This window comes from Hippocampus zosterae, chromosome 2 (assembly GCF_025434085.1).
Source record: "Hippocampus zosterae strain Florida chromosome 2, ASM2543408v3, whole genome shotgun sequence".
Taxonomy (NCBI): Eukaryota; Metazoa; Chordata; class Actinopteri; order Syngnathiformes; family Syngnathidae; genus Hippocampus; species Hippocampus zosterae.
The window spans coordinates 4,165,154-4,187,629 of NC_067452.1; the positions used below are offsets into that span (position 1 = coordinate 4,165,154).

A 22,476-nucleotide genomic window follows, 5' to 3' on the forward strand; every position below is an offset into this window, starting at 1 on the left:
TATTTATTTCCAAAAATTGTGTACTGTTGTGGAAATTGGTGGGCTACAAAGAAGTACAAATTAAAATTTTGTACGGTATTGGATGTTTTTAGGCCAAGAGAAAAGGACTTCAATGGAAAGGGACACTCGGCTGAAACAGAGAACACCTGCCACCCCCCCAATTAAATTGAGGTTCCACTGAAAAAAAAAAAAAGTGTTTTTAATCCGTTACCCTGCGAACACATGCAAATGGCCCACCTGTGTCGATGATGGTGGGCCATGTTTTGACATTCACGCTGGCGGCAGCTTCCCGGGACCTGAGGATTCTCATGAGTGGCTGAGTGGTCAGGATGCAGGCTGCTTTGCTCACCTGGAACACACAGCAAGCAATTATCCACACACCCTCAAACAAATAATAGCCAGTGATCAAATATGTTTCAGGACCAAGGTGGCACCGACTCACGTCAATGATCATGCGGACAGTGGGGAGAGTGGCAGCCAGATTCTGTGGGTGGGGCGGCCTCACAGTTACAGGGATGACGCCGGCATAGAGGCAGCCATAAAAGGCGGCTATCAGGTCAATGCCTGCATGCAGAAGGAAGATATACAGGCTATTAACATAATGCAGATAATAATATTACTTGAATCGCTTCATCGACTCAAGGAGACAATGCATTGGTTCCCACTTGTTTTAATGTGACATCTTTACATTAAAACACACAATCGAGAATTACAGAACACACAGTTTTGCAGCTTAGACTGTTTCACACAAATGAGCCATTGCTCAACCTGCTTTCGCTACCATGAGGACATGGGTGGAAGCTATGTATGGCTCTGCAATGAGGCGAGTAGTCAAACAGTCCCGAGTCTGAAGAGAAAATGAAGGCTCCTTTACGATGAAGTAAAATCATCATTTGTATTTCCATTTTTGGCGCACTTCATCACCAAGCTAGCTTGTCACTACATGTGGCAAATCCATGTATGTGGCACATGCAGAAAAAACATCGGCAAGTACAAATACCCGAGCCCAACTTTTTCACTAAACACAAGACAAATATGTCCTGGCAATCGAAACTGACGCTGTTCGTGAATACACTTTTTCCTCTGCTACAGTACGAATCAAGTTCTCAAAACATACGGCAATAATTTCCACCCTCAAGCTTTGGAGAAGTGTTCTTTTCTACAATGTGTACCTTATGTTTTGTACATTTATCCCGATTGCTTCAATAGGGGTGTTCACATGGCACACATTTGCATCGGTGCTGCACCGACGTATTTTGTTGCGATATATCTTACACCGGTGTAAATTTTGTGGAGCGTTCACACATAAAAAGCTGCTGACTAAAGAGAAGCGTGTTAACCCCGGTGCAGCCCCAGTTGCATTCACACGGCAGTTTCTGCGGCCGTGCAATACAATATAATATTGTATATTACAAAATAAAAATATGGAAATAAAACATGGGCATGCGTAACGTGTACTTCCTTTTCTCTGCCTTGTTTGTGACATATCGAAAAACCATGGTTTATACTTATCCAGACAAATCAACACTGTGGTCTCTCAGACACCGTAAAAGGATGAGAGAAGAGAGAAAGGAAAGATGACAGAAGTACAACAGAGCATGAAAGCGATGCATTCACTGCCCATATGTAATCAACTCTTCTCATGCGTAGCGAGTCTACCCCTGTAGCGTTTACACGTCCCATTTTATATCGGTGCTGCCTCGCAAACTAGCATTTACTCCGGAGTAAATTTTTAAACCATCTCCTGAGCGGGGTTAAATTTGCTCCGGTTGAAGCCGTTTTCAGGGGCTACACCGAAGTAAAAGTTGCCGTGCGAACAACTCTAATGTTACCAAATATCATTCCAAATTGTCTCAAAAAAATCAAAAGCTCTTTCACAGCTGGGGTGAATTGATTTTCAGAAGAGCTGGTTTGAAAGTTAGACTCATTCGCGAAAGTAACAACACAAGTATAAAGAGCCTCCGCCTGAAGCAATCTGAAGTGCCTCTGACCACTTCCTGCATGACTCAAAATTGTTGCAATATTAAATCAAAGGCCAGGGTCCATCTGTTCATGAGATCCTGGTCACGAACTTATCATTCATTATTTGGTCGGCTAGAAATGTGATCAAGAGTTTATTCCAACTCGGAGCAAAATAAAGTAGCACTGTTACTAGATTGACAGGTCTCAGACTCAAAGAGACTGTATTGTAGGAGCAACCGTCTCAACGTTTGTGCTCTAACAGGGAAGCTCATCGATGGTTTGTTTACATTTCATGATGATGCACATGTTCACCTGGAGGATAAAGCAGCACCACGTTGTCGCCGGTGTTGAGACCTCCTCGCTCGATAAGGGTGGCTGTGATTTTCTCCGCCCTCTTGTGAAGCTGAGCACAGGTGGTCGTGCACACTGCCACCCCCTGCAGCCAAAACAGAAGAAGTACAATTAAACCTCATCTGGCATCATATCGACAGAATTATGTTCGTACGACAACTATTCTCTTATATTCAGTGTGTCAGAAATGTTCCAGGAGTGGTGTCACAAAAAACATGTTTCAATCCAAAATAAATGCCCGACTTTCAAACAGAACCGGGTCGTGATGTTTTTCCAGCATGGCAATGCTCTTCTCAGCCAGGAACTGTCAGATTCTAGGTGTGGCTCAACTTAAGCTTTAGCCCATGAATATGAATATATGACATGTTAGATTATTTTCATGCAAACCAAATATGCAAGAGAAAAAGAGTAGGTCGATTCTGAATCAGCGTGAAAAAAATCATCTCAATAAGCTTAGTTGCATCTCTGATTTAAAAAATGTGTTGACCAGTGTTATTATTTAAAAAAATAATGATGATGCCCCTGAACAGAAATTATAGTCACATTAACTTGCAAGGCGGTATGTGATTATATTGGTCTGCATCATAATCCTGCATGGAATGACTTCACACTATCAATCAGGAGTGCTGTTACAATGATTGCCATGTCTCCCACCCAGTGATGTTTGATCTACAGAAGAAAACACTCACAGTGGGTTGAGACCAAACACGAAATTTCACGTCGCCCCACTTGCCTCGCGTGCTTTTGTTTACGGGGGAACAAGAAGTTTGAATCTCGCTCGTCAATCTGGTGACCGGTGGTCGTGTTATTATTTAGGCCGCTTCAATGCTATCTTGTTTGACAGTTCAACATCTATAAATACGTGAAGTCAAAACATTCGCGAGATATGCCACTTTCCTCCTGCAGCCCTTTGGCTCGGTCCTGGCTGCTATTGGCAGCTAGCTGGCTGTGGCCAAGAGACCACAATGATTTTGTCCCACCTTGTTTTTAGTTTACCGTGCTCTTGGTGTCTTGTTTCCTTTTTTTTTTAACTTTGTTTGGCTGTGTGGCTATGCTTGTGCTGCTGCTATGTGTGACATAATAACGACGCCGATTGCGAAGAAGCAAAGAAAAAGCAGCACATTTGACAATAAAGCAGTGGGAGGAGGAAATGGGGGAAAAGAAAAAAGATTTGTGTGTTTGTGTCTTTAGGTTTAATTTATATTCAGGCGTTCCGGCTGTTGCTCGTCGTGGCGTGCATGGTGGTGTGTGTGTGTTCGTGTGTGTGTGTATGTGTGTTTTCATATGCTTGCACGTGCACGATCGGGTCGATCGTGGGAGGTTGGTCGCTCCAAAAGACGATCTTTGGACAAAAAAGTGTGTGTCTGTGTATGTGTGTGTGTGTGTGTGTGTGTGTGTGTGTGTGTGTGTGTGTGTGTGTGTCTGTGCGTGTGTTTGTGTGCGCGCACGCGCGTGGCTCTTTACAGTATCACAGTAAAAAAAATTGGCTCTTAGTCTCTGACTGGTTGGCCAGCCTTGCAGTATGGCAACACACAGCTCGAAACATTCAGCATGAGTTTGGTCTGACCACAGCTTAAAGCCGTTTCATGATCTCATAGAGCACAGACAGGATTTATATGGATGCATGTAGAATGACTGAATGAATTAACTCATGGATGATTTTAAAATTAACACATTTTATATTACACACATTGATATGCAATTGAAAAATGAAAGTTCAAATGCACTGTAACGTGTCATTGAGAGTTTAAGGTGTCTAAAGGTAAGCATAACTGTAACTTAGTCAGGGATGAGAGTCGCGAGAGATGGAAAAAGCGGAAAGGGGCGTGGCCAGGACGGGGGGGTTGGGGGCCACTTACAAAAGTGGCTCTAAACATACTGAAGATGAGGTGTATTCAATTTACATTTGAAACTTTAACAGAAAAAAAAATCCCAAGATTGTTTTTCAAGTAAAAAATTGTGCAATTTTGCTTATGTATTCTTGGTGAGTAACTTCAAATTTGCTGCTCAAAATCAAAACTAAAAAAGGAAACACATTCCCTGCCATATTTAAGATTTGTTCATTACTTGTATTCATAAAGTGTTGTGTAAATGCGATAAAAAAGCTGTTGATTCTTACCTCATACAGTGATAGTGAAGTCCCACATTGTTTACTATGTATGGGTTATGAACGTATTTTATTATATAAAGTGGATGCCTATTTACAGTATAAACAACAATGTACAGTTTTATGAGGTAGAATACTTTATTTTCTCTTCCTTTTAAGCTTCTTAGCAAGTGCTAAACACTTATTGGTCCTCTCCGTCTTTTTCCACTCTCTTTTTAGCCAACTCCTCTTGTTTTTACACATGCTCCATGCCAGTGGTGTCAAACATACGGCCCATGTGCCGGAACTGGCCCACAATGATGTTCAATCAGGCCCTCAGGATAATTTAAAAGTGAAAAAAAAGCATAAAAGACACATAATTCATATTTTTAATAAGGTGCAATTCATGGAATATCCGCTAGGGGGACACTGTTTTGATCAGATCAGAAGATAACAGCAGCCTCAGTCCGTCACTGAGACAGACCCATGACAGCAGACACTATCAATAGCACTCTCACATCTACACATTTAATAGCACTCTCCATAGTTTGGAAGTTGTAGGCAGGGATTACATTTAGACTTTATATGCACGTGTAAGATTTAAAACTTCCTTTCTTTATAAATCTCGTTTAATCTTAAAGTGCATTACTATATTTCTCAATACCAATTACTTGTTAAAGTTTGTACAATCAGTGGGATCAGTTGCAATGCATATATTTGAATGCTAAAAGTAAATTGCACATTTGTCTAAAGAAATCTAAGGTGCTTCATGAAATGTTTTGTAAAAGATATGTTCATTAAATTTCAACATTTTCCTAATGTTCTTGTGCTTCTTTATACCAAAACAAAGGAAAGACATATTGTTTTGGTTATTTATAGCAAAGTATGGTATAATTTTAATGGTCCGGCCCACTTGACATCTACCGAGGCCGTATGTGGCCCACCATGTGAAATCAGTTTGACATGCTCTGCTCCAGGCTGTCTAAAAGCGCTTGAGATTGAGTAGTTACTTTTAAGCAGAAATGTCTTTTTTCGGTGTTTCACCGAGGTTGCGTGACTCTGTAAAGCTTTCCATCCTCTCGATCCGTATAGAATGACATCGTCACACACTGTACACAGAGCTTTATCGGCGACATCGAGCTTTTTCACGAAATCCGACACAAGCACAATGGTTCCTCTTTACTGTTTCCTACTGGGGACACCGTCGTCTTTCTACCCAACCAGTTCCATCGAAACGTGTTTTTCAGATCCGCATCTATCTGACACACTTTAGCTTCGTCGTGAGTCTCGATAACATTCGGCATTCGCGAGCAAGGGGTTTAGGAAGGCGAACACGGATTGGTTGTGATTTGCATTTGCCGATATAGCGACCAATCACAACAAGTAAGACATTGGTTTGAACCCATATCGGAAGTAACGACAAACTAACGCTTCGCGATAAAAAACGGGATTCAAAATGGATGCTTGCAAACGTTACTTGTAAACATTACGAGCCCCGAATCTGCCGAAGACAAGTCCGAACCCCCCCACTCCAGAATTATTTTACGGAATTGGAACAATATAAAATAGGTCCATTTTGACTGGAAAAAAAGCGGAATTCCGCCAAAAAGCGGAAAAATCTCATCCCTGATGAGTAACATCTTCCATTCCTGCTGCATTAAAGCAAAAGGTGATACTGCCATTGTGTTACTCGTATAAGACTGACAAGCACAATACCCATTCAGTCATTATTCGTGTCATCTTCTTTCAGAGATGATTAAGGTGGCTTAGTACTTGTTTACTCTACCTTTGCATTTAGCAGCACATAGAGAATATGGTCCGGGTCAGTCTGGGCTCTCGACTGCAGTGCGTCAGATAAGAACTGGTGCTGAAAGGGAGAGGAATAGACTTTTATATGAATGGATTATCGGTATATCAAAGCACATGTAAAACAGACAGACAGGAAATAAAAATAACCCTCTAAACATCACAGTAAATATGTGGAGGTTGTTTGTGAATGCTCGCTCAGAGGCGCACACCCACAACAGGAGGGTAGCGGTGTGCGGAGAAGGTTGGTTTGCCAGGTCATGCTGGGACCATCTGCACCTGCTAACAAGCCATATAGTATACAACAGTAGGCTTTGCAAAATGCTCATGGCCAATATAAACATTTAAAAAACAAGAAAAAAAACGTGCACGGTTCAGAGCCACCATAACCCAACACACATCCAAAACATTGGCATATTAAGCAGTAACTATCAGAGCATTAATGTTCTGGATGTTTAAATATACCGGTAGTGCATCATCTATTTTCTTATCTATTTTCTATTACTGCAGAAAAGATTTCTTCATTGTCAACTTTGTGTCAAGCAATCAGACACGACAAGACACATTGTTATTCATTCATATTCATTCATGACAATTCTTCGACACCGCTTTTCGAATACAGTATAAACACTGTATATCTTTTGTCCCTTTTGGGTTACCATAACTTCCCTTGAGTGAACCAAAATAAATAAGTACACGTGTAGTGTATTTGCAATCACTTTATTTACAACAGTATCATGTGACTGTCACTCTAAGAAGGAAAATAAATAAATAAATTCCGTCCTCTGGTCTCTCGACGCCAAGCGCAAGAGACTTTTAAACATGGGGGGTAGGGCACGAAGCGAGGAGGCTAAGCATCCCTTGGTGGTGGTCGAGCGGGGTCATGCAGACAGAGCTGCTTAGACCACTCATCAAAGCCATGCCACACACAGCGTCGCAGCAAGCAGAGGTGCACACCAAAACCGTCGGTAACGATGTCATTGGAATACTTTGAAATTTGCTTTTCCTGAACATTGACTGAAATGACTTAACTCATTTGTGACAGCTGATGATGAGAAGTATATATGAACACCTTTTTTTTTAACCTCTGGCTCACCATACACGGTACAGTTTTGTCAGTGAATGCGTGTGGACCCATGCTGGCTGATCTGTACCGCTTATCATGGGGCTTGGAGGACTTCAAGACGGCAGAAAGCACGTTTTGACTGACAAGCAGCAGAAGCACTGGTAGCGGGGGTCAGACTAAATGCTTACCATCACTGTGGGCCACATGCAGAGCTAAATGCCAACCCAAAGTGAGAATAAAGGTAGAATGACAAGAGGTGGATGGTAAGACATCATCAAGAAAAGGTCCCTAATTATATTCGGACCGGGGTGAACAGAAATAGACTTGTTTGTGGTCCTTATTCTTTATTGATAGTTTGCCCCTGGAATGCATCAATAACTGCTCCTCGAATACTGAAAAGTGAATGAACAAAAGACTGCTCTTTACGCATTAGAACAAATGATTAGACGTCGGCTTTACCAGCACTGATCCCCGGTGACCTGACTCTCCAATTGAAAAGTTGATTATGTCTTAGAAACTTAATGAATGTGTGTTTAATTAGCTAAAGCGCAGGCATGTAAAGGTTTCCTCTCTTCTTGTCCTCATGACTATACAACATACGTGTATGTGCACACAGTTAGGATGTTTTATGTGGTGTAATGCTGTAAGAAAGGTCCGGTTTAGTTACTTTCATATTCGTATATGTACTGTATGTCTAACCTGGTGCAACAGATATGAACACGGTCAATGTTGTGTTTTGTGTGTTACCTTTCGAATCAAATCCTGGTCCTCCACGACACCCAGTTCTCTGCCGATTGCCTGGGCAATACGTTTTCCTGCCACTAGGTTGCCCACCAGCATTGATGCTGGACCAACATCCACTGCACAGATCAGATCCGACTGTTTTTGGCAACACCATCATTCAGTTGAGGAGTTGAATGGTTTCATTCAACAAACTCACCAGGCTGTTTCTGCCGTGGTTTGGGCATGTTGGTGACGCAGGTGTGCGGGCACATGAGAATGTTGCAAGGGTGCAGGTTTCCTTCCAGGAAGTTCTGCTTGGTTTCGCAGATGTGGATGCCGCCGAGGGGTGTCTTTGGAAGGGTATTGGCAGGCACCAGTGCGAGGCAGTATAAACCCACCTGGTGGATACTGTCGATGGCCTGTGGGGAGAATGTGCATCATGACATACACTGCGGTGCTAATCTACATTGTTGAAACCCGCTCATTGCTTTTAATGCCGAATGGGGAGGGGTAAAGAAACTCAATTAGCATCTCCCTTTTTTTAATATTATGCAAAGCCAGCCACTAATGACGCAAGACTAGATAGACATAAAATTCTCAAGCAATGTCCATCATATGGCGGCTGGCTATAGTCAGTAGCTAAATAGCAGCGAGTGTGAGAAGCTAATGTAGCAGTTGCACTCAGTGCTGCTTCTTGGGAAACATCACAATCAAATGCACGGAAGATTCAAATTGAAAGTTAACAAAAAGCAGAGCAATCCAGTCTAATCAAACCAACTGCTATGGAACAACAAACAGGAACTACAAACTTCCCAAATGAAAACAAGTACCAGCACTACAGTGAAAGTCATTTCCTTGTATCCTCAGCCTACTGCTTAGATACGAGTCTGCTTACTTCACACAAATTTCTTGGGAATATTTTTCACTCACTATCACTCCAAAACAAGTGCCACAAAAACACAGAGAGACATGCAAGGAGAGTTCCTTCGTTGATGCTAGATAAAATGAGGTCAAGTACATTAATGGCTTGCATCATACAAAGCACATTATGTCACTTCCAAAAATAACATTTCACCATAAAATGTGATGGATCATCAAACTGAGACGTTCCCATTGGTAGAAAGGAGGGCGAGAGAGAGAGAGAAAGAGACCTTGACATACCTGCAGGACTCGACTCATCCACTGGAAGCTGTCCTCCTCACTGGCATCAGGCCGTTGCTCTGCCACGATCACGATCCTCTCATCGTAAAAAACAGTCACTGAAAAGACGGCGATCCTAGACACAGTCGGACAGACGAAAACACACACATATTACACATTGGTATTACACGTTTCATGTTAGCAAGCAAGTAGGGCCTCACCTCCCCCTGTAAACTGTTTTGACAGGCTCCACGGCGAGAGCGGTGGCCACTAAGTCGTCGGCGTTGTGGCGTCGCCGACTCACCATCAGCAACCCCTCAATCTTGCCCACAACGAATACCAGACTGCCCTGTGGAAAGAACAGAAGGAGCACCTCAGCACCTACGAAACGTACACTTAATGTCAGCACTTTATTTCTCGGTGCATGGGACTTACTGGGCCAACAAATCCAAGCAATCCAGTTCGGGTAAAGAGAACTTCCCCTAAAGGTGCTCCAGACTGGTTGACAGGGATCACCTAAAGCGGCAAAACATTAGATTGGGGTAGATGACAGTGTATCCAACTGGGCACCCTCCAATTGTCCATGATACTGCAATCGGTAAAATGCGTCTATCTGGTACGAACAGCGTTTTGTATCACTGCCCCTCAACACAACTGCAAAGTAGAGTTGAAGTTAAATTGTGCTTTGAGTGACATAAAAACCTAAGAAGGGTTACAACTTAATCAAACTTGACCATAGAGGCACCATTTGCAGCCAGGCTTATTTATTTTGGGGAATTATTTATACTCAATTTTACTTTCCCACGTGTTCTGAAATGCACTTTCCACACATGGTTATGAGAATTTATATTTACAAAGATGTGCTTTCAAATAGATGTGCTGGGTTAGGCTTTTATAAGAGTTTTTGGAGGAGAAAAAGATCACTGAGAAAATCGCTTCAACTTGAGCTTTGACAGACCTCAAAAGTGTTCTTGGTGACCCCAGGAAGACCGTAGTACATGGTGCCCCCCGCTCGCGAGCTGATCACAATCTCTCCTATTTCGTCAGTTTTGCACATCTGAGGAGAGCCATCTGGTTTCACGATGCACATCAGAGCTGAAATATATATGATGGATGGATCAACTCTGGCCAAGTATCACTTTGTGTTAGGATTTTGCCGGTAGTTAGTGCATGCAGCCACGGTCACAGACGAACCTCCAGGCATAATGTGGCCAACATCTTGAACAGTGAGAGCCGAATTCTTGTCCTCCGTGTTCACTCTGATCACACCGTGGCTCAGTCCGCCCATGGAGAGGATGGCCCTGGCTGGCAGAGGAGCTCCTCGCGCCCCAGGTCTGCAGCAGAGTCGGTGGGAGAAGTGATTAAATTTGACCATGTGGCGACAGAAAACAATGATACTTTTGTCAGCACATAACCAACATATCCCCAATTCTTTGTTTATACTTTGTAAATATTGAAGCTTGGATAACAATTTTCATTTTGTTATGAACGCTAGCTGAGTTCACTTGAATGAGTGTCCCAGCCTCGGCGGTCACCCGGCCCAGCGGTCGTGCAATTGGATGCCAGAGTGTGATGATGAACTAATCCAGCATTTTTCTTTTTAACTAGATTTTACATTGACTGCTGGACATGATCATCGTATGGACTTAACCGAGAATGGATTACAAATTGATGAGTTCTTGGGACTTTTTGCTGCACTTTGAACATGCTGGACCAGCGTGAATGTTTTGTCAGGATTTGCAGGCATCGGAGGTGGCTGAAGCAACATTAACAAAAGCGAGGCAGCAGAGATAGGCTATCGTTAGGCTAAGGTAAATGCTAACCACTCAAACTCCACTGCTGAGCCTCTGCCTCGGATGCCAGACCGATAACACACAAAACATTTGATCTGGAAGTAGGACTCGCAGAAAATCGTTGATAAATTCTTGACTGTTGCATTTATCAATCACGGAAACCTGCCTACGGGCTCAGATGCCACATACCTCTGTGCAACTGTACGTGAGGCTAACCGCAGTACAAAATGAACTTTCATCAGCAGATTATGATGTCCAGTAATGTACAGACGTGCATTTATTTTAAAATGTGTGTGTGTGCATATATATGGGGGTTAGGTTAGGGCAGTGGTCCTCAACTAGAAATGCTGTCGGTCCACTTTTTTTTTTTTTTAATAAGACCAAGGTCCGGTCCCATGCATGGCGGCCATGGGGAGCAGGGCTATATGCCCATCTAGTATGGTCAAGCCAAGCTTATACAAATCAACACTCCTCACAACCAACCAATAACGGAGTGCATGAAAATAACAATTATTCACTTTGCCAGTAATCAGCAAATAATGAGAGGTATTGTGTTGAGGCACGGAACTCTTTTATTTTGTTAAGTTTTGCCTGCTTAATAATAGAAATAGCCCTTTTAGGGAAATAAGTCATTTTTACTTTAACTTTGTTAAACAGCAGTTGTATTTTTCCCCCCTTAATTTAACAAAAACAAAATACGGTACTCATTTTACCAAAATAAATACTAAACATGAAAACAAAAATATCCTTTTCATTTGTACAATTCCCCTTTTCACATTCCCTCTGAAATCACTTAAAAAATATATCAGAAGAGGACTTAAGAACCATTTTAAATACTGACACAAGGGAGCACAGGAATGTGCAGTGCTGTTCTTCCACTATAGGTGCATGCAATGTCTGAGGCATGCAAATATTATTTGAGGATGCCATTGTGATGTTCATTTACCATGTTGCGGTGTTCTGCTATTATACAGCTGCAAAGATCCCCGGGTAGACGGGAGCAGAACTGCACACAATCGAAACCTCCCACGATTCGTTTTGTCTAATTCTGTGTGGCTTTCCTGGGCTGAAGCTGTGAGCACACTGTGGCGTCTGTTTCCTGACACAATCATCCATTTCGAATGCACGTGTATTGGGATAGACGCGTGCTGACGCTTATGTATGGGCACACCTTAAGTTCAGAGGAGCCAATCAGCGCATCGTTATCGCCGACATGCCCTGCTCAGCCAGGGTCTCCAGTGAGTCAAACATTATATGCACAAAGTCGCGCTGCCGCGGTCCTCTGCATTACATCTGTTAGTGCACGCAAAGAATACAACGGATAATTTTAACAAGCGATCGCAGTAATGCGCAGATTATAGTCCACAAATATAAAACGTATAACGTAAAAATCACTTTATAAATTGTTATTATTTTATACAATTTGCCGAGGGCCCGGACAGAGGAGGTTCGGACAGAGGAGGTCGGCGTTCCGGACAGAGGAGGTCGGCGCTCCGGTCGTGGATCGCGTTCCACCAATTGAGGAAGAGGGGGTTAGGGCATTATTGAAAGGTCACTGCTAAATAAAGAATTTTGTGATTTATTCTGTGCTGCATTAATATGAAATATATACAGTAAAACATGCCTGTGCGCAGTCTTGCTGGACTGTTTCTGACAGAAAGTTAAAAATAGGAAAAGATAAATTCTTCAGCAAGAAAGGTAGGACATAAAATACATCAATTTAATCTGCCAGTACAGATACTGTAGGTGTTGTGTTGACATTTGTCAAATGCTGTCGTTTAAAAAAAATCATGATGGGCCGAACAATGAATAATGAAAATACTTTACACTGACTAAAATAAAATATCTATGATGAAGCTGGTCGGCTTGTCTAACACCAGGCAGAGCAAGTTTTCTGCGGGCAAATCCCGTGTTATGGTTATTGCAACAGGCTAGCTAGGATGGGCTTTCCACCATACCACGGAACCCAACACCACAGGTTCATGTTGTCATTACATGAATCGATGAGAACAACCACAACAGTCTAGATGTGACTGATCATAAATTTATTCTTAACATGTATTCAAAAGTAGTTTGAGCAGAAGTGCATATCAAAATGGTAGCCCTTCGTATTAATTAGTTCCCAAGAAGTAGCTCTTTCAAAAAGGTTGGCAATCCCCATGCAGTAGTCTACTTAATTGCTCTGTAACATTGGTTCTGCATTTCTTTTTCATAGTGAACCTTAAGTTTGTTTTTTCTTCACTGTCTTTCCGGCTGGCAGTTCTTTGATGACCACATCGTTTCTGAAGGAAGCCCTCTGGCGTTTCTACATGACTAGTTGTAATAAGAGCAATGTCATCTTTCTGTGGACAAAGACAACAAAATTGAAAATTTTGAATTGTCATTATTATTATTGTTTGAGTCCTCTTACATTGTACTATAGCAGACTTTAATGTATAGCGTAACATTACTGTTCCGGGATTGTAAGTGAAGGCATCATCTATGCAAAGTTTTTGGTTTGCGCTCTTTCAACTTGAGGTCAACCGGGTGGAGCTGAGGCATATCAAGTGATGTAAGGAAGTTGTAGATGCATGTTTTGGCTTTGAATATAAAGCTGGGGTTTAAAAAAAAAAAATGAAAGATGAATGAAAAAAACAATCCTGCAATGCTTCACATTGTTCTTTCATATTAAAACAAATAGTGCGGTACACCTGGGCTTCAGAAGTTGCAGCATTTAAAAAAAATCTTTTTGGGGAATCCTAGCAATCATGCAAAGTGGATTTTGTTTTCGACCTCTACTTTATACAGGCTACCAAACGAAACTGAAACCTTACACTTTGTAATATACAGGTAAAACTAAGTTAGTGCTGCTCAATCAAAAACAAAGTGTGAGTTATTTTGGCACTGTGACCGTTATAAGTCGTGAAAATTTAAAAAGTTGAGATTTACAGCCGATACAGATCATCTGAAAATCATGTGAACGGTTCAGGTTCTGATCACATGATCAGATCGGGACAACCCTAATTATAAGCAAGTGTGGCATATCATACTATTCCATCCAAGTGCAAAATAAGGTGCAACCTTGCCAAGGGCGCTTTGACATTGCTTTTGATGTGCATGAGAGGAAAAGTGTTGAAATCAGCTTGGGAATACACACAAGGCAAGATTTGACAGGTGAAAATCAGCACAGCCAGTAGAGCGTGCAACTATATGTCTTTCCCCTTTTCCGCATATGGGAGAAGATGGACATATTGTACCTGCGAATGGCCACCGTCAAGGCCTCGGGCGAGGTGGCACATGGACAGATCACCTCAGGCTTTAGACCGTGAGACTGGAACACATTCAGGAAGGCATCGCATGACGACACAGACCCTAATCGCACAGACAAACAAACAAACAAACAACCCCCAACCAAATAAATAAATAAATAAATAAATACTTTTATAGAATGGGGAAAAGGTCAAATATCAGCAAACAAACAAAAAAAAATTGAGATAATCGTAAAAAAATGGGATGTGACTCACAAGGGTTTGCTCCATCAGCTACGATCAGCATTCGTATGGTGGACAGGTTGGTGTCCCTCTGATCTTTGTGAGCCATCATTGCCCAATGAAGGTCACGGCACTTCACTAAGGCCACGCGAGCTGTGAGATGACAAGAAACAAAATGTGCACTGACAAACAATAGACAGATAACCATCATAACAAGAGTGATGAAGCCAAACCTTTGTGAATGTGCACCCTCTGCACCCAGGACATGGGACAGGCTTTCATGACGGAATACGGCACAGTAATGGTATGAATTCTATTCATGACACTCTGGAAGGACCACATACACATTGTCAAAGTTGGGACTTCCCACCAGTCTAAAGTCTATAGCGGACAAATGGTGCTATTTATCTTACCGTTAAGACGCCATGCCACAAGCCCATGTCCTTTTTGCAGTCCAGCACGTTGACCAGAGTCTCACCTGAAACAATAAGCAGAAACACATTAGCAAATGGGAGATACACACACAAGCAGGGCTAATGAATTGTAATCCATAAAGATGGTTTGGTGAGAGGGAGGATGGAAACGGGCGCTGTTCCTCATTCAATCGCCTTCTTGAACAAATGGTGGCAAAACACAGGCACATGGAGCCAAGCTGTCAACGGCCTCAACTGAGGGTGCCACTCTGCATACACAGTGGCTAGTGCTAAAGCTACTTAAGTGCCGACCAACTATATCAGTCTTCCTCAACTGGCGGACCCCGATCCACGACCGGACCGCCAACCTCCTCTGTCCGCACCTCCTCTGTCCGGACCCTCGGCAAATTGTATAAAATAATACATTATAAAGTGATTTTTACGTTATGCGTTTTATATTTTTGGAATATAATCTGCGCATTACCGCGATCGCTTGTTAAAATTATCCGTTGTATTCTTTGCGTGCACTAACAGATGTATTGCAGAGGACTGCAGCAGCGCGACTGTGTGTGTATAATGTTTGACTCACTGGAGACCCTGGCTGAGCAGGGCATGAACTTAAGGTGTGGCCATACATAAGCGTCAGCACGCATCTATCCCAATACACGCGCATTCAAAATGGATGATTGTGTCAGGAAACAGACGCATGCGCGACGCCACAGTGTGCTCACAGCTTCAGACCAGGAGAGCCGCACATAGACAATTAGACAAGACGAATCGCGGGAGGTTCCGATTGTGTGCAGTTTTACTCCCGTCTACCCGGGGATCTTTGCAGCTGTTTAACAGCAGAACACCGCAACATGGTAAATGAACATCACAATGGCGTCCTCAAATAATATTTGCATGCCTCAGACATTGCATTCACCTTCAGTGGAAGAACAGCACTGCACATTCCTGTGCTCCCTTGTGTCAGTATTTAAAATGGTTCTTAACTCCTCTTCTCATATATTTTTCAGTGATTTCAGAGGGGATGTGAAAAGGGGAATTGTACAAATGAAAAGGATATTTTTGTTTTCATGTTTAGTATTTATTTTGGTAAAATGAGTATTTTGTTTTGTTTTTGTTAAAATCAGGGGGAAAAAGACAACTACTGTTTAACAAAGTTAAAGTAAAAATGACTTATTTCCCTAAAAGGGCTATTTCTATTATTAAGCAGGCACAACTAAACAAAATAAAAGAGTTCCTGTGCCCCAACACAATACCTCTCATTATTTGCTGTGTACTGGCAAAGTGAATAATTGTTATTTTCATGCACCCCATTATTGGTTGGTTGTGAGGAGTGTTGAATTGTATTAATTGGCTCGACCATACTAAATGGGCATATAGCCCTGCTCCCCATGACCGCCGTGCATGGGACTGGACCTTGGTCTTATTAAAAAAAAAAGTGGACCGACAGCATTTCTAGTTGAGGACCACTGAACTATATACAGTATCCTCATTGGCTCACTTCCGTGTCGTCAAAGAGGACAGGTCTGCCTTTTAAAGGCAAGTACACATTTCGCGCCATACATACTGTAGTGTAGTCTGGTGACCCCAAGTTTGAAAAAATAATACTTGCACCTCACATGCATACACTGTACATTGCGCAGCACAACCATATCGCTGAATAAATAAATAAAACCTCGAAACTCTGTAAAAAATACAATAAATACTTGGTTACTCTTCCACGAATTTTGTCTATTGTAAAGTGTCCTTGGTTGTCTTGAAAGGCGCTTATAAATAAAATGTATTATTATTATTATTATTATTATTATTATTATTGCAGGGGTAGTCTGGAACCCCACTAGGGTTTACTGTACTGTAATCTGCAAGCATAGAGGGAGTGGGAAGCATGAAGGGCACGTTTTTTTTTTTTCAAACACACATTTTCCGTGCATTTTCTGTACTTCGAATTGCCAGCAAGTGTAACTACTATCGTATATTGACCTTCACAGTAGTTACAAGCCTGTGTCAGGGCTTGACAATGAGTCAGCATGGAGATCTTGGACACAGCCACTCCCATCACGGTCCCCTCCTTACTGGCTTTGTACTGGAAACACACACAAACAACATGGAGTGGAGGACAACCACATTTGTGAGATTTTAGAAGCGAATACATACATAATACCATATAGTAACAATAAACATAAACAAACAATAAAGATGACCTTGACGTACCTCGATATAGGCCGTGTCTGTGTTGGCGGTGGGAATATGGGGCTGCCAGTCTTTGGAAGGTTTGGTCAGGTACTTTGTGTCTGTCACCACCCATTTCATTCTTGGCCATCCTGGGGAAGGTGAACAAGTTTTAGCTTGACACAAGGTGTAGGGGAGAAGTGATGAAGAGCAACATCACACAAAAAGGCCACCTGAGCAAATCTCAACACAACAATGTAAAGTCTTTTAGATGATGATCTCTGTTTTGGTCCCCAAGAGCAATACAGGGCCAGTGGTACATATTGACGATCGAACCCTGAGGCTGCCTGACCTTTGAACTGGATGATCTCTCCATTTGGTGTCTTGGGCAGCCCTTTGAGACACACTTCGCTGGTCAGTGCCAGACTGACACTACAGCTGCCCAAGAGGAAGCCAATCTGCTGGCTGCCTGCATCCTATGGAGAGAAACAACATTTGATAAATATCATGATTATTAATCTGTACAAATCTATGGGACAGACACAGCAGGCCGCAGTCGGTCTGTCCAGAATTTCTGACCAGCTCTGACAAAGCTTTTATGAAGTGCAAATAAAATGCAACATAAGTGTGGTGCTTTTATATTTTGATATCATCTTTGGTGGCCCAGTAGTCGACTGGTTAGCCCGTTGGCCTCACAGCGGAGAGGTCCAGGGTTCGATTCTGGCTCTGGCCTTCCTGTGTGGAGTTTGCATATTTTCCCCATGCCTGCGTGGGTTTTCTCCGGGTACTGCAGTTTCCTCCCACATTCTGTCGCTGCACTATTCATACTAGCAGCATGTCATAACATTACAAGAGTGGTGAGTCTCGGCCACTGTTTTGGGGGTGATACAAAGTACGAATTGACGTTGCATGATGTGGCGACATTGCAAGTTACAGCCTATTAAATGCACAGAAGCTTTTATAAGAAACAGCTGGCAGGACAAAAATACAATATGTTCAGCACACATATTTTTTGTCTTGCAACAAGATTGAACCATATTTACAATTTAATTTGTCCCATGGATGTAACTGGGTGACAGGGAGCACACTCTCATTTATTTGGCTGCCTCTCCAATTAAAAAAACATCAAGTGTCTCCAAAGTTCAATAGCATTGTCCTTACTTGTTTTGAAAGGGGTACTTCAATAGGCACAGGGATAACCTCAGCCAACAAACAGCCATAGAATGCAACCCAGAACATAGCGGGGTCACTGTTTGGGTAAACCAGTGCCACCTAGGAGACAAGAGATGATAAATTTCAACATCACAAGCGCCACATGTACACACTCTGTGGGTGGCGATTGACATGCTCGTACTCGATCTCCAGGTGATAGCACAGGTTCCGTCTTCGTGCCCAGTTTATTCAGTAGGGTGTAAGCCAGTTTCAGACTACGACTCCACAATTTGCCTGTGAAGAAGAAATCAAAGTGTTGATGGAAAATACACCCTGAAGTTCGAACAATATCCGTGATTGGAACCATTAGCGTACGTGGCGTCATACGGCGTAAGCCATCAGCATACAGCACTGGACCTCATTTCAGCCAACGGGAAGTGATTAGTGGTACTTGTGTGGTTTGCCTTTTCCTTTGGATTTTTGCAACACTTTTTCTTCACTTAGACTTGAAGTTAGGGTTTGTTGGGCGGGGACGGTGTTTGTGGTGGGTGCTGACGGAAGATTCAGACGATGGCAAGGTACAATGACGTGTAACCTGAGTGAAGGCCAGTTTTCCATGCTGCGAACATTTTTTTTTCTTTGAGGGGTATCACAACTGTTGTTTCTCTTGTTAAGGAATTTATTCCTGACTGTGATTTTTTAGCCCCCCTCTGTTGTTGGTTCTGTTCAAACACTTGAAAAAAAGAATGGAGAATGCTGTTGAAGGTATTTCCTGCGAACTATGATTACAATCACCTTTAGTGCCCCTTGACACTCGGCAGAGTCCCTGAAGGTCGTCAAGTTCCCCCGGGGAGGGACTCTTATCTCAAGATTTTCCCAACATGTCAAGATCGAATTGCATTGAGCTTTCTTTGTTTCCGGGATTTGCATGGAGGCATAACTCCCCGCCTCTCATTATAATATTGTCCCTATATATTCTCATGACTGTATTTTTTCTGGGCTTCCTGACGAAATCTGAAACTCTCAGGAGCCCGAATCAATTTGTAAACTGCAGAAAAGAAAAATAAAAACTTCGAAGGTACTGTTCATCGTCTCCCGCCTGTATTTGGATAACCAATATCCTCATCATTCGAAATTAACGAACACGCGGGGGAAGAGAAAGGCCGACTCTCCCCCAACACTCTTAAGACATGTTGAGCAATAATTCTAATTTTATTTAGTTGGGTCCCTATTTCCTGTTTTTGTTCTTTTCCACTATAATGCTCGGACCCGGGAGCTTTTTGTGAACAAAGGATTTTGATGTGGATATTCTGTTTGCATGCAGTTTTGCATGCAGACTTTTTTGTTATTTTGACTCAAAAATTTTTGTAGCATAACAGTTATTCATCATTACACTACACCTGCAGCACAATGTAAATTGAACTATATTTAATTTATTGCTGAATTTGTTAATGTCTCTGTAACACAGCAAACCATTCTTTCTTTCTTTTTAAATGCTTAATTTTCACTGAATCCACAGTAGTATCGTTATGAAGATATTTGGCATGAATATAGAGATATACAGTACAAATTTTGCCTTATCGCACAGCCCAACTATAGATTGTGGTAATGTATTAATTACAGGCAGTTTGATGCGGATGACATCTGACAATAGTAGAAAAGTGACCCGATAAAATGTTATTTATCGTCTTCGCAATGTCCTGTTGAGAGAGAGACAGAGAGAGAGAGAGAGAGAGAGAGAGAGAGAGAGAGTATTGCCATGAACCTTAGAAGATGTTAAAATGTACCATTTTCAAATCAGGGAGATAGCCTCGATGTAAGATGGATAGCGCTGCCGTGGTGCCACAATAAATCCCTAATATCCCCAAATACTGCTGCTAACTAACTAACACATAAATTGCCACACTTGACAGACCATTTGAACATATTAATCAGACTACCTTAACCATAAATATATCATAGCTTAACTAAGTCTTTTGTCCGCCTGGAATGATCACGTTAAAATGCACTTGACTTTTTTACAGAATTGGTGGACGCAACCGAAGGGGGGTTCGAGGTGGGAGTAAATTGTATGTAAATTGACTTTTTAGACACACTGTGGAGACGATATAAGTAACATTTACCAAAAAAAATGAGTTTAGTATTGCCAATAGTAGGGGTGGCAATTGGGGTGACAAGACATTTGGTAAAGGTGGCAGCTGCCACTCCTTGCCACTCGGTAAAACTGTCTCTGTACCAAGGGACAATTTAGAGTCTTCAAATAACCTACGAGTTTTTTGAATGTGTGAGGAAATCGGAGTAACCTGAGAAAACCCCACACAGGCAAGGGAAGAGCGTGCAAAGTCCACATGGGAAGGCCGCAGGTGACCCCTTGCAGATACTTCATGTGATCACGTGAGTGCCCATGATAGACGGCAAAAGTTAATGACTGCTGAATTGAATTTTACCCATCTAGGCATCCACTATTTCAACTGCTGCCTGCTGTGTCAACCGTTTTAATAAAATCGACGACTTTGCCGGAATTCACAGTGCACGACCTTTATCATTGTTTTCAATGCCTTTTCCTCTTACAATGGAGCTGAAAAAAGTCTGGACACATACCAGGTTTTTTGTCTGACTCGGTCCCTGGAACAAAATGCTACGCCCACACCGCTGGGATAAGATATCTTGTGATGGCAAAGGTAAAACTTGTTTATGGTGATTATGAGTAAAATATATGCACACTGATCGACTAACCCGGTAAAAAAATTATTGCTGCAAATCCTCGAATACTTTGGGGGCTTCCAGTCCTTTTGGTTGATTGCTGCTATCCATCATCGTCTTTGATCTTCATCAGCAGGTACATGATAAAAGCCAATTTTGGTTTCCACTCTTGTCTATTAGCCCATTCGACCGCACAGCAAGTTATGACTATTTTAGAAGATAATCGCTTTTATAAAGAGACAAGACTATACACTTCACAGGAGTTTCAATGGTTTCAACAGGTGTAAATTGTTATTTTGGGGTGGTCGTTCTTTTAAAGCAGGGGTGCCCATTACGTCGATCCTCATCTACCGGTAGATCTAAGACAGGTCCCAAGTAGATCCGAGGAGTGTCGAAGAGAAAAAAAACAAACAACCATTTGTGTGTCTTTGTACATGTTAGTAATATATTTTTGTGTTAATATACACGGCACACTAATCATCTTATCAGTCTCATTTTCACAAAAAAAATATTTAAAAAATAAAGCAGGTAAATCTTAAATTTGTGTGTGTGTGTGCGTGCGCGCGCCGGTAAGGGTAGATCCCGTGAGGTTAGTTGATCGAAAAGTAGATCTTCGATCCAAAAAGTTTGGGCACCCCTGCCCTAGAGAATAACCCTCGTGTCATGTTCTCTATCTACTCACACAGGATGTTGTGTTTCGAGGTTTTATTGCTTAGGTGAATTTAGAGGTGCTCTTGGTATATCGTGCAGCTGTTATTTGTTATATTTATCTATTTAGCCACCATGTGCTATTTCTCCAGATCAACATTATCATAATTTTGGATTGCTCATTATCGCTAGTTTTTATTTTGTATTGGCTTTTTAAAAAATTGTTATTGAGTACAATTTTGTTTCTCCAGCAGGGTTTTTTTTAAATGCGTCATTTAAGTTTGGTTGCTTTTTAGTTTACTTTATAAACTTGAGGATATCGTTAGTTTTTTTATGAAGTGCTTTTTTCTTTTCTAAATCTTTTTTTAAGATGTCGAAGATTTTTTTCTTTTTTTTCCCAGTTGTAAATGTATTTATTACGTAAATTTTTGTAAACTGTATTAACTTCACTCCAGATGCGGATGTGACCCTGCCAGATGTGCAGCTTTCTGGGGGCCACAGCGGTGAGCCTACGCCGAGCCCTGAGGCCCCGGGCCCCACCACATCTTCAGCCTCCAGACATCATCGTGCACATCGGAGTGGAGGGGCCAGAGATGAGCGCTACAGATCAGGTACAAACCAACCAAACTCTTATGAGCTCTACCATTTATTGTATTCTACCACTTGTGTGTCTTTGTACATTATATATATATATATATATATATATATATATATATATATATATATATTAGAGCTGTCAAACGATTAAAATATTTAATCTAATTAAAAATGCAATTGTCATAATTAACTCAAATGAACTAAAAAATTAATCGTGATTACTCACACATTTTTTATCGTTTCTGAATTTCCTTTTACATTTTTTGTCCTATTTTTCCCCATTTTAATGGGAATTTTCCCCATTTCAATTTTACATGAACATTTTTCATTTGGAGCAGTTGTTCGCACATAATCTCTCACACAATATTGCTGTCCATCAACAACAGTAAAA

At 41.8% G+C, this 22,476-nt stretch overlaps 1 protein-coding gene across 2 annotated transcripts in view; it reads right to left on the reverse strand.

Moving 5' to 3' along the window:
* Window positions 1–22,476, reverse strand: part of dip2ba (disco-interacting protein 2 homolog Ba) — an 84,378-nt gene that overhangs the window by 19,357 nt on the left and 42,545 nt on the right. For both annotated transcript variants that reach the window (XM_052058676.1, XM_052058677.1), the window contains 20 exons: window positions 18,340–18,431; window positions 18,147–18,257; window positions 17,338–17,461; window positions 17,028–17,137; window positions 16,797–16,899; window positions 14,811–14,875; window positions 14,631–14,724; window positions 14,431–14,550; window positions 14,164–14,278; window positions 10,329–10,468; window positions 10,093–10,229; window positions 9,570–9,650; window positions 9,356–9,483; window positions 9,156–9,270; window positions 8,212–8,413; window positions 8,019–8,131; window positions 6,186–6,266; window positions 2,275–2,398; window positions 443–564; window positions 238–349 (listed from right to left, as the gene is read on the reverse strand). In XM_052058676.1, coding sequence (XP_051914636.1) covers window positions 238–349; window positions 443–564; window positions 2,275–2,398; window positions 6,186–6,266; window positions 8,019–8,131; window positions 8,212–8,413; window positions 9,156–9,270; window positions 9,356–9,483; window positions 9,570–9,650; window positions 10,093–10,229; window positions 10,329–10,468; window positions 14,164–14,278; window positions 14,431–14,550; window positions 14,631–14,724; window positions 14,811–14,875; window positions 16,797–16,899; window positions 17,028–17,137; window positions 17,338–17,461; window positions 18,147–18,257; window positions 18,340–18,431 — 2,289 coding nt within the window. The remainder of the gene's footprint in view (window positions 1–237; window positions 350–442; window positions 565–2,274; window positions 2,399–6,185; window positions 6,267–8,018; window positions 8,132–8,211; window positions 8,414–9,155; window positions 9,271–9,355; window positions 9,484–9,569; window positions 9,651–10,092; window positions 10,230–10,328; window positions 10,469–14,163; window positions 14,279–14,430; window positions 14,551–14,630; window positions 14,725–14,810; window positions 14,876–16,796; window positions 16,900–17,027; window positions 17,138–17,337; window positions 17,462–18,146; window positions 18,258–18,339; window positions 18,432–22,476) is intronic.